Source organism: Chiloscyllium plagiosum, unplaced genomic scaffold (genome assembly GCF_037043375.1).
Source record: "Chiloscyllium plagiosum isolate Xiang-an unplaced genomic scaffold, Cpla_swu_hap1 HiC_scaffold_12, whole genome shotgun sequence".
Classification (NCBI taxonomy): Eukaryota; Metazoa; Chordata; class Chondrichthyes; order Orectolobiformes; family Hemiscylliidae; genus Chiloscyllium; species Chiloscyllium plagiosum.
Genome location: NW_028270150.1, coordinates 100,021,443 through 100,038,587, shown reverse-complemented (window position 1 = coordinate 100,038,587; position 17,145 = coordinate 100,021,443). Strand labels below are relative to the sequence as shown.

At 49.3% G+C, this 17,145-nt stretch overlaps 2 protein-coding genes across 2 annotated transcripts; one reads left to right on the top strand and one right to left on the bottom strand.

Moving 5' to 3' along the window:
• Positions 1-3,716: 3,716 nt before the first annotated feature.
• On the bottom strand, positions 3,717-7,523 carry gdf3 (growth differentiation factor 3). Its single transcript, XM_087992363.1, has 2 exons — positions 7,232-7,523; positions 3,717-4,519 (listed from the first exon to the last, which is right to left on the bottom strand). Exons 1-2 carry the CDS (start codon positions 7,521-7,523, stop codon positions 3,717-3,719), a joined length of 1,095 nt encoding a protein of 364 aa, XP_087848489.1.
• Positions 7,524-10,914: 3,391 nt separating this feature from the next.
• Positions 10,915-16,193, top strand: LOC122555529 (protein DVR-1-like). Its single transcript, XM_087992362.1, has 3 exons — positions 10,915-11,029; positions 15,407-15,539; positions 15,689-16,193. The coding sequence occupies exons 1-3, from the start codon at positions 10,915-10,917 to the stop codon at positions 16,191-16,193; spliced, it is 753 nt and encodes a 250-aa protein (XP_087848488.1).
• The last annotated feature ends 952 nt before the right edge of the window (positions 16,194-17,145 follow it).

Here is a 17,145-nt window from a genome sequence, read left to right as displayed (position 1 = left end):
CCCAACCAGTCCACACCGACCCTCCAAAGAGTAACCCACCCAGACCCATTTCCCTCTGACTAATGCAGCTAACACTATGGGCAATTTAGCATGGCCAATTGAGCTAACCTGCACATCTTTGGACTGTGGGAGGAAACCAGAGCACCTGGAGGAAACCCACACAGACACGGGGGGGAACGTGCAAACTCCACACAGACAGTCACCCAAGGCTGGAATCGAACCTGGGACCCTGGTGCTGTGAGACAGCCCTGCTAACCACTGAGCCACCATGCCGCCCCATTGATTTTTTATGGAAGCGAAAGGGTAGGGGGAGGGGGTAAGGAGAAAATGATAGGTGAGGATACAGCCCAAAGAAAGAGAAATACATTTGGATAGACAAAGGAGTGGATAATGATCAGCCTAGGAGAATGAATAGCTGCTGATGGGGACTATTCATGGCTAACAAGGGGTTGTGTGTAATAGCAGAACATGTGATAACAAGGCCTGGTGTGTGGGGGTTGGGGTAAGGACATGGGAGAAAGTTTGTCAAGCCCTAGGATTATTGAACTTGATAGTGAGTCCAGAAGGTTAGAGAGTTCCCAAGCTGAAAATGAGGTGCTATTCTTCCAGTTTGCCCTGAGGCTTCACTGGAGCACTGCAGCAACTGAGACAGAGATGTTGGCCAGGGAACAGGTTGGTGTGGTGAAGTGGCAGCAGGGTCTTTTTTTGTGGACAGAATGTAGGTGTCCTGCAAAGTGGTCAGTCAGTCTAAGCTTTTTCTCCCCCCATCGTAGATGAGATCACAAGATGGGCAACAAATGCAATAGGATGGATTGAGTGAAGTGCAGGTAAAGCACTGCTTCACCTGGAAGGTTGGGGCTTGAATACTGAGGAGGGAGGAAGTAAAAGGCCTTGTGTTACATCTTGTTGCAGTTCCGGGGAAGGTGCCCTGGGGTTGTGGGGGGGGCCATTGTGAGTGAAGGAGTGGACCAGGGTGTCCCAAATGACATGGTGCTTGCGGAAGGCTGACAAAGAATAGGAGGGGAATATATGTCTTGTGTTGGCATCCCGCTGGCATTGGCAGAAATGGTGCCTTAATGATCCTCTGGATGTGGATGTCGGTGGGATGGTAGGTGAGGACAAGGAAGACCCTATCGCTGTTGCAGGAGGGAAGAGAGGGAGTGAGGACTGAAGTGCAGAGACAGGTCAGACCCAGCCGAGGGCCCTGTCAACCATGGTGCTGGGGAACCTTGAGGAAGAAGGTGGATATTTCAGAGGCCCCTTGTCAACTGAACAGATGTGATGGAGATGGAAGAACTGGGAGATTGGAATAGAATCTTTACAGGAAGCAGGGTGTGAAGACGTTTAGTCAAGGTAACTATGGGAATCGGTGGTTTGTAGTGGATATTGGTGGCTAGCCTAGGCCCATCTGCCACTTCTTTGCCTATTCTCCTGGCCTGTCCTAGTCCTTCTCTAGCTCCCCACAACTCCCTCCATCATTCCCTCAAGACTACCTGTCCTTCCATCTATTTTTGTGCCATCTGTAAACTGATCAACAATGCCCTCAGTTCCTTCATCCAGATCATTAATGTATAACGTGAATAGTTGTGGTCCCAGTGGAACTCTCCTAGTAAGCGGCTATCAGCATGAAAACGACCTGTTTATCCCCACTCCCTCTGCTATGTGCCAGTCGGCCAATCCTCTATCCATGCCAATACCTTTCCTAAAGGGTGGTGTAGTATGCCAACTGAGGCCTAACCAATGACTTACAAACATTTAACGTGAATTCCTTGCCCTTGTTCTCTCTCCTTCTATTTATAAATCAAGGATCCGGCACATGTTTAACTTTAAACAGCCTTATCAACTTTCTCTATCACCCTGAAAAACTTGCACGCAGTGCATGTTTCCATGGCAACAGAGCTAGAACAGAGGGTGTGGCTCACCTCACAGCTTCCAATGACAAACTTCAAAGTGACATTGCACAAAACCTGAAACCTTGGGATGGGATCAGCAGATAGTAAGAGAAAAATAGTTTTTAAAAAGGGTTGAGGCGGTGGGGGGGGGGGGGGGGGGGTGGGGTGGTGAAGAGTGTGGTTCCCCAGTTAACATTGGAATGAGGCTTAATGCTGCTTTTCTCACAGTAAAAGGTGCTGACAGTGTTCGCAAGGATAATGCTTTTTCATTTCTTTTGTGAATAATACAAAAATATCTTGTAATACAGGACCCTGTGATAACGTGGTCCCACATCTGGTGTTCAGTTTATCATTTCCCAGTTATGGCCGTAGAATTAGATCTCAGCGTTTCAGGCAAGATGGGGGGAGCTGATGGTGTGGAGGTATTATCACAAGCCAATTATTCCAGAAATGTATATAATGTTCTGCGGACCCGGGTTCAATCCCACCAGGGCAGATGGTAGAATTTAAATCTAATAATAATCTGGAATTAAGGATCTCATCATGACCACAAAACTACTGTCAATGAGTCAGGTAAGATCCACAGCAGCTGGCCAGCACAATTACCTCACATCATCAAGGATCCAGGTTCATAGAATCCCTACAGTGTGGGAGCAGGCCATTCAGCCCATACTGACTTTCTGAGAACCATCCCTGTGGCCCCACGTTTCCCATGGCTAATCCACCTAACCTGCACATCCCTGGACGCTATGGGCAAGTTAGCATGGCCAATCAAATATCTTCGAAATGCTAGAGGAAACCATATTCTCCCTATGCAGACATAGGGAGAATATGGGAAAACCACAGACAGCTGCCTGAGGCTGGAATTAAACCCAGGTCCCGAGCACTGTGAGGTAGCAGTGCTAACCACTGAGCCAGTCTGTGGAGAGTTTGCACACAGTCTCCCCATGTCTACATGGGTTTTTTCCCAATCAACATACAAATCCACTGCAATCGAATTGAATAGCTGAAGGGCTGAAGGATCAAAAGGGGCTGAACGGCCTATTTGTGTTCCTAGTCGCTAACGGTGTTCACTAATTCCTTCCATCCTATTACTTCACATAAGAATCAGAAACATAGACAGGAGATTGTCAACTTTGACAAGTCTAACCCTCTTGGAAGGAGCCAGGGTATAGGGAAATGCCACTCTCCATGCAGTAGTACTGGTGAACAGCGCAGAAAACTAAATAAAGTATTTTCAAGGAATAGCATTTAAAATCAAAATGCAGTTCGACCAGGAACTAATTATAATCAAAAAAGGTTCTGGGATTTACATGTGAAAGAACTGAAACCAACAGGGTCATTCTAAAAGATGAGAGACTTAATAACCAATCCAGGTCTTTATCAATATATAATTTCAGTTACATCACACTGTAAACTTTTGCTATAAATTCTGTGTCTTACAGTCTTATTCTCCACAACCACTTGACGAAGGAGCAGGGCTCCGAAAGCTAGTGCTTCCAAATAAACCTGTTGGACTATAACCTGCTGTGGATCTTTCCTGACAGTAGTTTTGTGGTCATGATGAGACTCTTAATTCCAGATATTCCACAATTAGTTCTGCTGGGCCTCGGTCAGATGAATGAGCTTTAAATATCAAAATGACTCTGCAAAGCAAGTTGGAAAACTGTCACATTTGGAGATAAAAACCAAAACCAGCTTGACACTAAAAAATATAGTTTGAAAGCAAATGTTTATTGTGGGGGAAGAAATAAATCATATAAAATAGGCTAAAAGAGGGACAACAGCAACAGAATTAAAAACAACTTTGCTTGGAGGAAGATCTCATCGGCAGCCGCACTCATCCACCACCATCTCATCATAGTGTCTCAGGACAACGTTGTCATTGTTATCGTAATAGAGCATGGAGATGGGGGAGAGTTTAATGGGGACACAGCAGGGTTGGGGAGTGTCCTCAGGGTCAGTGGCGTGCACCAGGGTTTGCAGAATGGCATGGTTGGTGCCGTTGAGGCTTTCGCTCAGTGGGTAAGGGCACTCCCCGTGGCAATAGTTGGCCATGTAGCCCTGGGGGGCAATGATCCAGTGCTGCCAGCCCACGTCCCTGAATTGGATGTGGAGCCTCCTGCGTTTGCAGACGCGGCTGAAGGCCAGGGGCAGCTGGAAGGAGCTCCTCTTCCTCCTTGACGCCCGGCATTTCTCCCGGTTCAGGCTCACCACCAGCAGTGAGGCGCGCAAGGCCAGTCCGAGACGGGCACAGGCCAGGCCCGGTACCCGCCTGCTTCCCGTCAGGGAGCTGCCCACCTCCAGGATGGCACCCGGGTTCCCGCTATGATGCCTCCAGGCCCTGGAGACAACGGTCAGGTCAAGGTTGAGGGAGACGCGGAGGCTCTGGAAGGACTGTGAGGAGATGAGGCTCGGACTGGAGGAGGGGGGCCCTCCCACATTCCAGAGGGACAGGGTGCAGGTTTCCCCTGCTGCCCCGGGGAGTGGGTACGGCTCTCCCGGGAAGCTCAGCTCCAGCTGGGCCAACGTCAGCTCCTCCGCCTCCTCCAGCACTGACAGGTTAAAGTAGAGCCTTCTCCGAGTGCATAGCCACGGCTGGGATCCCAGGCCAGAGATCGGACTCCCTGACAAAAAAAAACAAACAACGATTCGCATTTATGTAGCGCCACCAACCTAATCAAGCATCCCAAGGTGCTACTTCGTAGTATTATAAAACAAAGAAAGACATACATGGAGTTGGCAGATCAGGCAAGCTAGAGTCCATTCAAGGAAGCACATTTTCATTAGAATCTTAAGGCACAAAAGCAAAATGGAGATTCAGAGATTCCCAGAGCCTGGGGTTGAGGCAACTAATGCAGGGGCCACGAGTGACAGAGCAAATAAAACTGGGAATGCAACCAGAGGTCAGTGTTTGAGGAATGCTGATATCTCAGGGGTCATGGAATTGGAGGAGAATACAGTACAGAGATAGGAGGGGTAAGGCCTCGAGGGAGTTGAAAAACAGGATGAGAGTTTTTTTTAAAACTCAAGATGTTGCTTGAGCAGGAGCTGGTGTAGGTCAGACAGCACAGGGATGATAAGAGTTCAGACTGGCTGCAAATTAAGGCACAGATTGGATTAGATTTGCTATGGTGTGGAAACAGGCCCTTCGGCCCAACAAATCCACGCCAACCCTCCAAAGAGCAACCCATCCAGACCCATTTACCCCTGACTAACGTACCTAACACTACGGGCAATTTAGCATGGCCAATTCACCTAACCTGCACATCTTTGGATTGTGGGAGGAAACCGGAGCACCCGGAGGAAACCCACGCAGACACGGGGAGAATGTGCAAACTCCACACAGACAGTCACCCAAAGTGGGAATCGAACCCGGGTCCCTAGCGCTGTGAGGTAGCAGTGCTAACCACTGAGCCACCGTGCCGCCCTAAACAGCATTTTGGATAATCTCAAGTTTCCAGAGGATTGTGTGTCAGAGAGGCGCCAGGAGTGTGTGGGAATAACTGAGTCTGGGGTTGGATGAGAATTAGAGCAGCAAATGATCTGAGGCGGGGCAACGGGGTGGAAATTACTGGTTTCAGTGAGGAGATTGGAAGTTAGTCTTGGGGTCAAATGTGACACTAAGGCTGTGAAAAGACATGCAGTCTGAGAGGCGGTGGTGATGAGATAGTGCCAGGACCTGTCAGTGTCATCAGAGAGATGTAAACATGAAGGCCCAGGGAAGGATTCAGGAGGCAAATGGGAGATGGTGGGGGGGGAGGGGAATAGTTTGAATGATTGGTCAGGCCAAGAGTTGTTTTTCCTGCGGTGAGAGGGACAATAGCTGAAGAGATGTGTTCCCAAATTAGATTAGATTAGATTAGACTCCCTACAGTGTGATTAGATTAGATTATTTAGATTAGATTACATTACAGTGTGGAAACAGGCCCTTCGGCCCAACAAGTCCACACCGACCCGCCGAAGCGAAACCCACCCATACCCCTACATTTACCCCTTACCTAACACTACGGGCAATTTAGCACAGCCAATTCACCTGACCTGCACATCTTTGTGACTGTGGGAGGAAACCGGAGCACCCGGAGGAAACCCACGCAGACACGGGGAGAACGTGCAAACGTCCACACAGTCAGTCGCCTGAGGCGGGAATTGAACCCGGGTCTCTGGCGCTGTGAGGCAGCAGTGCTAACCACTTTGCCACCGTGCCGTCCAGTGTGGAAACAGGCCCTTCAGCCCAACCAGTCCACACCAACCCTCCGAAGAGTAACCCAGCCAGACCCATTTCCCTCTGACTAATGCACCTAACACTATGGGCAATTTAGCATGGCCAATTCACCTGAACTGCACATCTTTGGATTGTGGGAGGAAACCGGAGCACCCGGAGGAAACCCACGCAAACACGGGGAGAATGTAGAAACTCCACACAGACTGTCGCCCGAGGCTGGAATCGAACCTAGGACCCTTAAAACATCTGCACGACCAGCGAATGGCGCAGGTCAAAACTGTCTCCGGAGTAGGCATACAGATCCCACCTACATGGGGCAACACTGACCGTGCCCAAATGGGGGCACACTGATCCTACCCCATGGGGGGCATACTGACCTCAGGCTGATCCTGCCACCATGGGGGGCATACTGACCTTGACATCAATGTCCCCCAACCCTCACCATGCCCCCCCCCCTCATCCTTCACTTCCAGGTAACACAACCTCAGAATGAGCCCAGTCCTCCCAGGTAGCGCCACGCCCACACAGACACCACTTGCTTCAGGAATTCAGACTGAGCCACACCACACCCCTCCCAAAGGAAACGGGGGACTCCCTGACTGACCGCCCACTCCACCCCCACCAAGGAAAGGCAGGTTGGGCCTCCCAATTAAGGACGAGTTGTAATAATAATAGAGGCTCAAATACATTCACTAATCATTGATACCCAGCCAAAAGTGATAACCGAGCATCACATTCTTCAACAGGACAGGGAGCAGTACAGCTCCTTCTCGGGTATTTGCTGTCACTCCGACAGTATGACAGGGAGGGGATACAGTGTTTACCACAGACACAAGACCCTGCTGCTCTCCGAATCACTGCCAGTGGTTATTCCCTGCTCCAGCTTCCTCCCAACTTTGTTTCCTCTCAACCTGCCAGCAAATCCTTCTCCACACATCCCCCTGATCGAGCTTTCCCTCAAAACCCTGTCGGTAATATTTCCCTCACTCATTCCACTTGGCTGTGAGTACCAAATTCTAACAGGAAGGAGTAGTTAGCCAGGCTGCTCCTACCAAACCCCCAACTCCCTGAATTCACCCCCTCAGCCACTTCACCCTGCCTTAGGGTCACTTACCCAGATCGGGAAGATGACGGACAGTGTCTCCATCCACCCCCATCTCATCCACTCGGCACGGCTCAGCTCCAGTCGGGTCGTCCTGGGTGAGGGGCCTAGACCTCCTGTGGTACATTTTCCAGAACTGAGCTGGCACAGGCCTGGGCTCAGAGGGCTGGGGTCTGCTCCGTAAACCCAACGCTTTCAGGAAGGCCTTCTCCTGAACCAGGGGCTCCAGCAGCGGTTCCCCCAGCCCGACTGGGCAAAGGGAAATCACAGTGACACAGAGAGAGAGCCAGCCCAGCGCAGCCATTGTTAGCTCCAGCACCAGGGGACTCAAGAGAAAAAGCTGGGCCCAGTCCTGTTACAAAGCAGGGTCAGATTCAATTAACCCAGTCAACTGGTGATTCAAGCTCTCTCTCTCTCTATATATATCTATCTATCTGTCTGTAATTAACATTTCAACAGGGAGCCCCCCCCTCCCCCTCCCCCCCCTCCCCCTCCCCCGGAAGCAGCCTCACATTCTGGGGCTGAGGGGAGCAAGGAACCTTCCTGCCTTCACCATTTGGGATCCTGACTGCTGGTGTCCCTGGGTTTGAATAAGCTGCCAACGTTCATCAATTCTCACCTATGGTGAGTGCTCAGTGGCTCTTCAAAGGAGCTGAATAATGGTGTTTGCATCTGAAAGGAGCTCCCTCTCCATCCCAGACAGACACTGCTGGACTTCATGTTAACATCATAAGCTCTCCCCTTCAACTCAGACAGCTTTGTGGAGTCTCCCAGACTGAAGTGTGTATTCCTGGTAGTCTGCAGGGACAGGCATCCAGCTGTTAGGCCAAATAGCGAGTCAGCCTTTCAACTCAAGAATGAGCAGTCTTTCTTTAAGCAGTGAGAATTTGGGAGGCACAGAGAGTTTTAGACACAAAAAGCACTCAAAGTTACTGAACAATACAAAACAAAAAATCATTAAAGCTAACAGGATTGGATTGCAATCCAGAAAAAAGCCACTTGGCCCTCTGCCTCTGTACTGGCCCTCTGCACAAGCAATACTCCCTGCATAGCCCTGCATTTAACCTCACTTGAGCTAATGATCCTGCTCCCATTTGAAGGTTTCCATTGAACCATTGTTATCAAAATTTGAATGGACTTCTTTAGTATTGATCTCTCTCTGCAGCTTCTCTGCAGCTGTGACATTGTAACCTGCACTTTGTTCTGTTACCCTGATGTATGTGTAGAGTACATTCTGCCTGTAAAGCATATAAGACAGCACTTTTCACCGTGTACTTCGGTACACGGAATAATAATAAATCAAATCAAAACCTGCCTCCACCACACGATCAGGTAGTGTACTCCTGACCCTATCCATCTTGCTGCACAAAAAAGGTGTTTCCCTTATGTCTCATAAGATGTAGGAACAAAGGTAGACCATTCAGCCCATAGGGTATGGTGCTGGAAAAGCACAGCAGGTCAGGCAGATCCGAGGAGCAGGTAAATCGACTTTTCGGGCATAAGCTGTTCATCAGGAAGGGCTTTTGCCCGAAACGTCGATTTTCCTGCTCCTTGGATGCCGCCTGACCTGCTGTGCTTTTCCAGCACCACACTCTTGACTCTGATCTCCAGCATCTGCAGTCCTCACTTTCACCATTCAGCCCACAGAGTCTGCTCCACCATCCAATGAGATTATACCTTCATTGCTACTTTTGCTTTTACCTGGGTCCCCCTAGTTCTCTATCCTAGCCCCACAGGGAATGCTTCTCCCTGCTGACTGTGCCCAGGCCCCCTTCATGATTTAGAATAATGGAACATCACGTTTCACCTCAAAGGGGCTGGATACAAAGGAGTGGAAAGTGGTACATGTGTCTAAAGGTCACCACATCACCAATACAGAACTCAATGCTACACAATAAATGTAAGAATGGACCTCAGAGGGAGGACTGCATAGCTTGATATTCACGAGCGTGATAATCTTTTCTTCTTTATTCGTCCGCGTGTTGAGGGCATCGCTGCCTAAGTAGAATTTATTGCCCATCCCTATTTCCCCAGAGGCAGTTTAGAGTCAACCATGTTGCTGTGGGTCTGGAGTCACATGTAGGCCAAACCAGGTAAGGATGGCAGATTTCCTTTGCCTAAAGGAACCAGATGAGTTTTCCCAATAATCATCCAACAATCATTAGTCTGTTAGTTCCAGATTTTTTAAAAGTTGAATTCAAATTCCATGTGCTGCAGTAAGGTTTGAACCTGGGTCCCCAGAATAACACTTTAATTCCCCCTCCCACTCCGCCAAAGACATGCAGGTCCTTGGCCTCCTCCACCGCCAGACCATGGCAACATGACGCCTGGAGGAAGAGCGCCTCATCTTTCGCCTGGGAACCCTCCAACCACAAGGGATGAATGCAGATTTCTCCAGCTTCCTCATTTCCCCTCCCCCCACCTTTTCTCAGTCCCAACCCTCGGACTCAGCACCGCCTTCTTGACCTGCAATCTTCTTCCCGACCTCTCCGCCCCCACCCCCTCTCCAGCCTATCATCCTCACCCTCACCTCCTTCCACCTATCGTATTCCCAATGCCCCTCCCCCTAGTCCCTCCTCCCTGCCTTTTATCTTAGCCTGCTTGGCATGCCCTCCTCATTCCTGAAGAAGGGTTTATGCCTGTAACGTCGATTCCCCTGCTCCTTGGATGCTGCCTGACCTGCTGCGCTTTTCCAGCAACACATTTTTCAGCTCTGATCTCCAGCATCTGCAGTCCTCACTTTCTCCCCAGAATAACACCACCAGGCCATCATCTTCCCCTATTCAGGCTGTTAAAGGGTTAAGTTCTGAAAACTGGCTCTACAGACGAGGCTTATACATTCTTGTTGTTAACTAATTAAGATAATTGAAGGAGTTGATATGTTGGGTAGGGAGGAATCATTACCTTTGTTTGAGGGGTGGAGGGTAGTCCAGAACAAGGGGAGGGGCGTATGACCTTAAATTAGAGCTACCCATTTACACCAAGGAGTATGCATATATGGAACTCTCCCTTCAAAAGTGTAGTTGAAAATTCTGAAACAGAATTTGGGAGATTTTTTTAATTAGATACAGTTGTTAGGGATTACAGAACCAAACCTGATAGCTGAGGTTGGGCCATAGATTAATTAATTGAATGATATAGGTTAGTTTGAAGGGCTGAATGGCCTCTTTCAGTTGCTAAACTATAAAGCTAAGTTATGTTACCACTGATTCCTCCCCTCTTAAAAGACTTGATTGGAAGTAATGAAAATGAAAATTCTGGTTACTTTAAATCTGTCAAGACTCTGTATCTGGGATTAACCCTATCGCTGTCTGTCTGGGATGGAGAGGCAGTCAGGATCCCAAATGGTGAAGGCAGGAAGGTTCCTTGCTCCCCTCAGCCCCAGAATGTGAGGCTGCTCCCGGGGGGGGGGAGGGGATGAATCACCAGTAGACTGGGTTAATTGAGTCTGACCCTGCTTTGTAACAGGACTGGGCCCAGCTTTTTCTCTTGAGTCCCCTGGTGCTGGAGCTAACAATGGCTGCGCTGGGCTGGCTCTCTCTCTCTGTGTCACTGTGACTTCCCTTTGCCCAGTCGGGCTGGGGGAACCGCTGCTGGAGCCCCTGGTTCAGGAGAAGGCCTTCCTGAAAGCGTTGGGTTTACGGAGCAGACCCCAGCCCTCTGAGCCCAGGCCTGTGCCAGCTCAGTTCTGGAAAATGTACCACAGGAGGTCTAGGTCCCTCACCCAGGACGACCCGACTGGAGCTGAGCCGTGCCGAGTGGATGAGATGGGGGTGGATGGAGACACTGTCCGTCATCTTCCTGATCTGGGTAAGTGACCCTAAGGCAGGGTGAAGTGGCTGATGGGGTAGGAGCAGTTAGTCTGGCTACTCCTCTGAGGACTGAACATTGAGTTCTCCAATTTCAAATAAGCTTCCTCCTCAGCCTCTTGCCCCGCCCCCCCCATGATGTTCATCGACCCTTCCTTCCAGCCACCAACTATTTATTCCTCCCACTGACCAACCAAATCATACCCTCTACCTGTGTTGACCTATCCCCACCTCACCACCCTGCACCTTCCTCTTTCCTCACCCCCACCCCACCCCCAATCTCCACCTTTATCTGCGGCTTCCCTTACACCCACTTCCAGCCCTGAGGAAGGGTTACACCTAAAATGTTGACTTCTCCACCTCCTGATGCTGCCTGACTTGCTGTGTTCATCCAGCCTGTCTACCTTGGATTCCAGCATCTACAGGTTTGTTTTGTCTCTGTGATAACAAGGCCTGGTGTGGGTGGTAGAGGGCTAGGACAGGGAGATAGTTCAGGCCCTAAAGTTACTGAACTCTTATCTGCAGGGTCCCCAAGTGGAAAATGATGTGTTATTCTTCCAGCTTGCACTGAGCTTTGCTGGAACACTGCAGCAAGCCTGGGGCAGACATGTTGGCCAAGGAACAGGGTGATGTGTTTTAAAGTGGCAGGAAACTGGAAGCTTCCTCTTTTCCCTCCTACAACAGCAATAGGGTTAATCTTGTCTTTATCTATCATCCCACCAGCATCCACACCCAGAAGATCATCAGCCACCATTTCTGCTATCTCCAGAGAGATAGCATCACCAGACACACATTCCCCTCCCTTCTCCTCTCGTCTGCCTTCCACAGAGACTATTCCCTCTCAGGACACCCTGGTCCACTCTTCCTTTGCTTCCAAAACCCCATGGCACCTTCCCCTGTAACCACATCTTCCCATCCCTTGCACCTTTCCATTTACCTCCTCCCTCTTCACTACTCTCCAGGAGAAGCAGCCCTTTACCTGCGCTTCCCACAATTCCTCAATGTGAGGAATAAGAGAATGATCAGAGAGAGGGTAGGGCCGATCAGGGATAGTGCAGGGATCTTGAGGCCTGGAGTCTGAAGAGGTAGGAGAGGCTCTGAATGAGTTTTTTTCCTTCAGTATTCACTGGAAAGGGACCTCGTTGATGGTGGGAACACCATGGACCAGATTAATCCCACAGTCTACTGCATTCGATGCTCACAATGTGGTCTCCTCTCTACACTGGGGAAACTAAGTGGAGACTGGGTGACCACTTCGCAGCACTCCTGTGTTCTGCCTGCACAAAACACCCCGAGTTTCCAACAGTCTGCCACTTTAACACACCACCTTGTTCCCTGACCAAGACCTCTGTCTCAGGTTTGCTGCAGTGCTCCAGCAAAGCTCAGTGCAAGCTGGAAGAATAACACCTCATTTTCCACTTGGGGACCCTGCAGCCCTCCAGATTCGAAATAAAATTGAATAATTTTAGGGCTGAACTTGCCCCATGCCCTAGGCCCCAGTCTCTCACACCAGGCTTGTTATCAGCTACCCTGCCATTACACACTACCTATTGATAGCCACTAACAGTCTCCATTAACAGCTATTTACTCTCCCAGCCAGATTGTTATCGACTCCTTTGTCTGTCCAACTGTTCTTTGGGCTGTATCCCTGTCCATTGTTTACTCCTTACCCTGTCCTCCACTCGATCTTCTGCATATAAAATGGACTGAGGAGAGCTAGGAGGGGGCATGAAAAAGCCTTGGTGGGAAGGACTAGGGAAAACCTAAAACCATTTTACACTTATGTGAGGAATAAGAGAATGATCAGAGAGAGGGTAGGGCCGATCAGGGATAGTGCAGGGAACTTGTGCCTGGAGTCTGAAGAGGTAGGAGAGGCTCTGAATGAGTTTTTTTCCTTCAGTATTCACTGGAAAGGGACCTCATTGATGGTGGGAACACCATAGACCAGATTAATCGGCTTGAGCAGTTTGATATTAAGAAAATGGATATGTGGAAATTCAGGGAAGCATGAAGATAGCTAGTCCCCAGGGCCGGACCAGATATAGGGTTGAAACTTTATTGCTGGAACAGCACAGCAGGTCAGGCAGCATCCAGGGAACAGGAGATTCGACGTTTCGGGCACAGGCCCTTCTTCAGGAATGGCCTGTGCCCGAAACGTCGAATCTCCTGTTCCCTGGATGCTGCCTGACCTGCTGTGCTGTTCCAGCAATAAAGTTTCAACTTTGATCTCCAGCATCTGCAGACCTCACTTTCTCCCCGGACCAGATATATCCAAGGGAAGTGAGGAATGATCTCTGGCGATGATCTTTGCATCTTCACTCTGCATGGGGGTAGTACCAGCTGATTGGAGGGAGGCGAATGTTGTTCCTCTGTTTGTGAAAGGGAATAGGGAAATCCTGGGAATTACAGACCAGTCAGCCTTATGTCTGTTGTAAGCTAAGTACTGGAAAGGATTCTGAGATACGATTTGTAACTATTTGGAAAAACATAGTTTGATTAAAGATAGTCAGTCAGCAGGGCTTTGTGAGGGGCAGGTCAGACCTCACAAGTCTGAGTTCTTTGAGGATGTGACGAGACAAGTTGATGAAGTTTGAGCAGTGGATGTGGATTTCAGTAAGGCATTTGATAAGGTTCCCCACAGTAGGCTTATTCAGAAAGTAAGGTGGTATGGGATACAGGGAAATGTGGCTGTCTGGATACAGAATTGGCTGGCCGAAAGAAGACAGCGAGTGGTAGTGGATGGAAAGTGTTCCGCCTGGAAGTTGGTGACCAGTGGTGTCCCGCAGGGAGCTGTTCTTGGGCCTCTGCTCTTTGAAATTTTATAAATGACTTGGATGAAGAAATAGAAGGATGGTTTGGTAAGTTTGCTGATGACACAAAGGCCGGTGCTGCTGTAGACAGTGTTGAGGGCTGTTGCAGGCTACAACATGACATTGACAGGATGCAGAGCTGGGCTGAGAAGTGGCTGATGGAGTTCACCCTGGATAAGTGCAAAGTGATTCATTTTGAAAGGTCAAATTTGAATGCTGAGCATTGGGTTAAAGACAGGATTCTTGGCAGTGTGGAGAAACAGTGGGATCTTGGAGTCCACATATGTAGATCCCTCAAAGTTGCCACCCAAGTTGATAGGGTTGTTATTAATGAGTATGGTGTTTTGGCTTTTATTAACAGGCGGTTGAGTTTAAGAGCCATGAGGTTTTGCTGCAACTCTAAACCCTGGTTAGATCACGCTTGGAATATTGTGTCCTGTTCTGGTTACCTCATTATAGGAAGGATGTGGCTGCTTTAGAGAGGGTACAGAGAAGATTTACCAGGACGCTGCCTCGACCCAAGGGCTTGTCTTAAGAGGTTGAGTGAGCTAGAGCTTTTTCACACTGGAGAGAAGGAAGAGAGGTGACTTGATAGAGGTGTATAAGGTAGTGAGAGGCATAGATAGAGTAGATACCAGAGACTTTTCCCCAGGACAGAAATAGCTGTCACAAGGGGTCATAATTTAAAGGTGTTTGGAGGAAGGTTTAGGGTGATGCCAGAGGTTCTTAACACAGAGTGGTGGGTGTGGGGAACGCACTGCCAGCGATGGGAGTAGAGTCCGAGACATTAGGGACATTTAAGTGACTGCTGGACAAGCACATGGATGGCAGTAATTTGCAGGGTGTGCAAGTTATGTTGATCTTAGATTAAGATAAATGCTTGGCACAACATCATGGGTGAAATGGCCTGTAATGTGCTGTTCTGCTCCATGTTCTATATCTGTTCACAGCCTTAGAGTCATGTTTGACCCAAGGCTAACTTCCCATCTCCTCACTGAAACCAGTCATTTCCCACCTATATGACGTCGCCCCACCTCCAATCAATCGCTGCTATAATTCACACCCGACTCAGACTCTACTATTCCCACACACTCCCAGCGCTTCTCTGACATACAATCCTCTGGAGATTATCCAAGATGATGTTTCCCGTGCCTTAACGTGCTGTCTGACTCTACACCAGTTCCGCCTCGAGCAACATCTTGATTTTCTGAAAACAAATTCTCGTCCTTCTTTTCAAATCCCTGCATTGTTTGTTTCTCTGAGATATCAGCATTCCTTTAACCCTCTCCTCTGGTTGCATTCCCAGTTTTATTTGCTCTGTCACTTGTGTCCCCTACATTCAGTTGCCTCAACCCCAGGCTCTGGGAATCTCTGAATCTCCATCTTGCTTTGTGCTTTAAGATTCTAATGAAAATGTGCTTCCTTGAATGGACTCTAGCTTGCCTGATCTGCCAACTCCATGTATGCCTTTCTTTGTTTTATAATACTACGAAGTAGCACCTTGGGATGCTTGATTAGGTTGGTGGCGCTACATAAATGCGAATCGTTGTTTGTTTGTTTTTTGTCAGGGAGTCCGATCTCTGGCCTGGGATCCCAGCCATGGCTATGCGCTCGGAGAAGTCTCTACTTTAACCTGTCGGTGCTTGAGGAGGCGGAGGAGCTGACGTTGGCCAGGCTGGAGCTGAGCTTCCCGGGAGAGCCGTACCCACTCCCCGGGGCAGCAGGGGAAACCTGCACCCTGTCCCTCTGGAATGTGGGAGGGCCCCCCTCCTCCAGTCCGAGCCTCATCTCCTCACGTCCTTCCAGAGCCTCCGAGTCTCTCTCAACTTTGACCTGACCGTTGTCTCCAGGGCCTGGAGGCATCACAGTGGGAACCCGGGTGCCATCCTGGAGGTGGGCAGCTCCCTGATGGGAAGCAGGCGGGTACCGGGCCTGGCCTGTGCCCGTCTCGGACTGGCCTTGCGCGCCTCACTGCTGGTGGTGAGCCTGAACCGGGAGAAATGCCGGGCGTCAAGGAGGAAGAGGAGCTCCTTCCAGCTGCCCCTGGCCTTCAGCCGCGTCTGCAAACGCAGGAGGCTCCACATCCAGTTCAGGGACGTGGGCTGGCAGCACTGGATCATTGCCCCCCAGGGCTACATGGCCAACTATTGCCATGGGAAGTGCCCTTACCCACTGAGCGAAAGCCTCAACGGCACCAACCATGCCATTCTGCAAACCCTGGTGCTCGCCACTGACCCTGAGGACACTCCCCAACCCTGCTGTGTCCCCATTAAACTCTCCCCCATCTCCATGCTCTATTACGATAACAATGACAACGTTGTCCTGAGACACTATGATGAGTGCGGCTGCCGATGAGATCTTCCTCCAAGCAAAGTTGTTTTTAACTAAGTTGCTATTGTTTCTCTTTTAACCATCTTTCGTGATTTATTTCTTCACTCACAATAAACATTTGTTTTCCAATTGTATTTTTTTTAGTGTCAAGCTGATTTATCTCCAAATGTGACAATGCAACAGTTTTCCTGCTTGCTTTGCAGTGTCCCTTCACTAAAATTGTTCGGATCATATTGCACTGAAACAGACCCTTCAGTCCAACCATTCCATGCTGACCATAGTAATCTATTCCCACCTGCTTGCTCCTGGCCCATATCCTTCCAAATGTTTCCTATTCATGCGCTTAGAGTCATGGAGATGTACAGCATGAAAAACCCGTCCATGCCGACCAGATATCCCAACCCAATCTAGTCCCACCTGCCAGCACCCGGCCCATATTCCTCCAAACCCTTCCTATTCATATACCCATCCAGATGCCTTTTAAATGTTGCAATTGTACCAGCCTCCACCACATCCTCTGGCAGCTCATTCCATACACGTACCACCCTCTGTGTGAGAAAGCTGCCCCTTGGGTCCCTCTTACATTTTTCCCCCTCACCCTAAACCTATGCCCTCGAGTTCTGGACTTCCCCAATCCAGGGAAAAGACTTTGTCTATTTACCCTATCCATGCCCCTCATGTTTTTATAAACCTCTATAAGGTCACCCCTCAGCCTCTGACACTTCAGGGAAAACAGCCCCAGCCTGTTCAGCCTCTCCCTGTAGCTCAAATCGTCCAACCCTGGCAACATCCTTGTAAATCTTTTCTGAACCCTTTCAAGTTTCACAACATCCTTCCGATAGGAGGGAGACCAGAATTGCACTCAATACTCTGAACTTATCCAAACATCTTTTTGAACATAACTGTACCCTCATCCACCACTTCCTCTGGAAGTTCATTCCACACACTGACCACTCTTATCTTTTATCTCTCATGT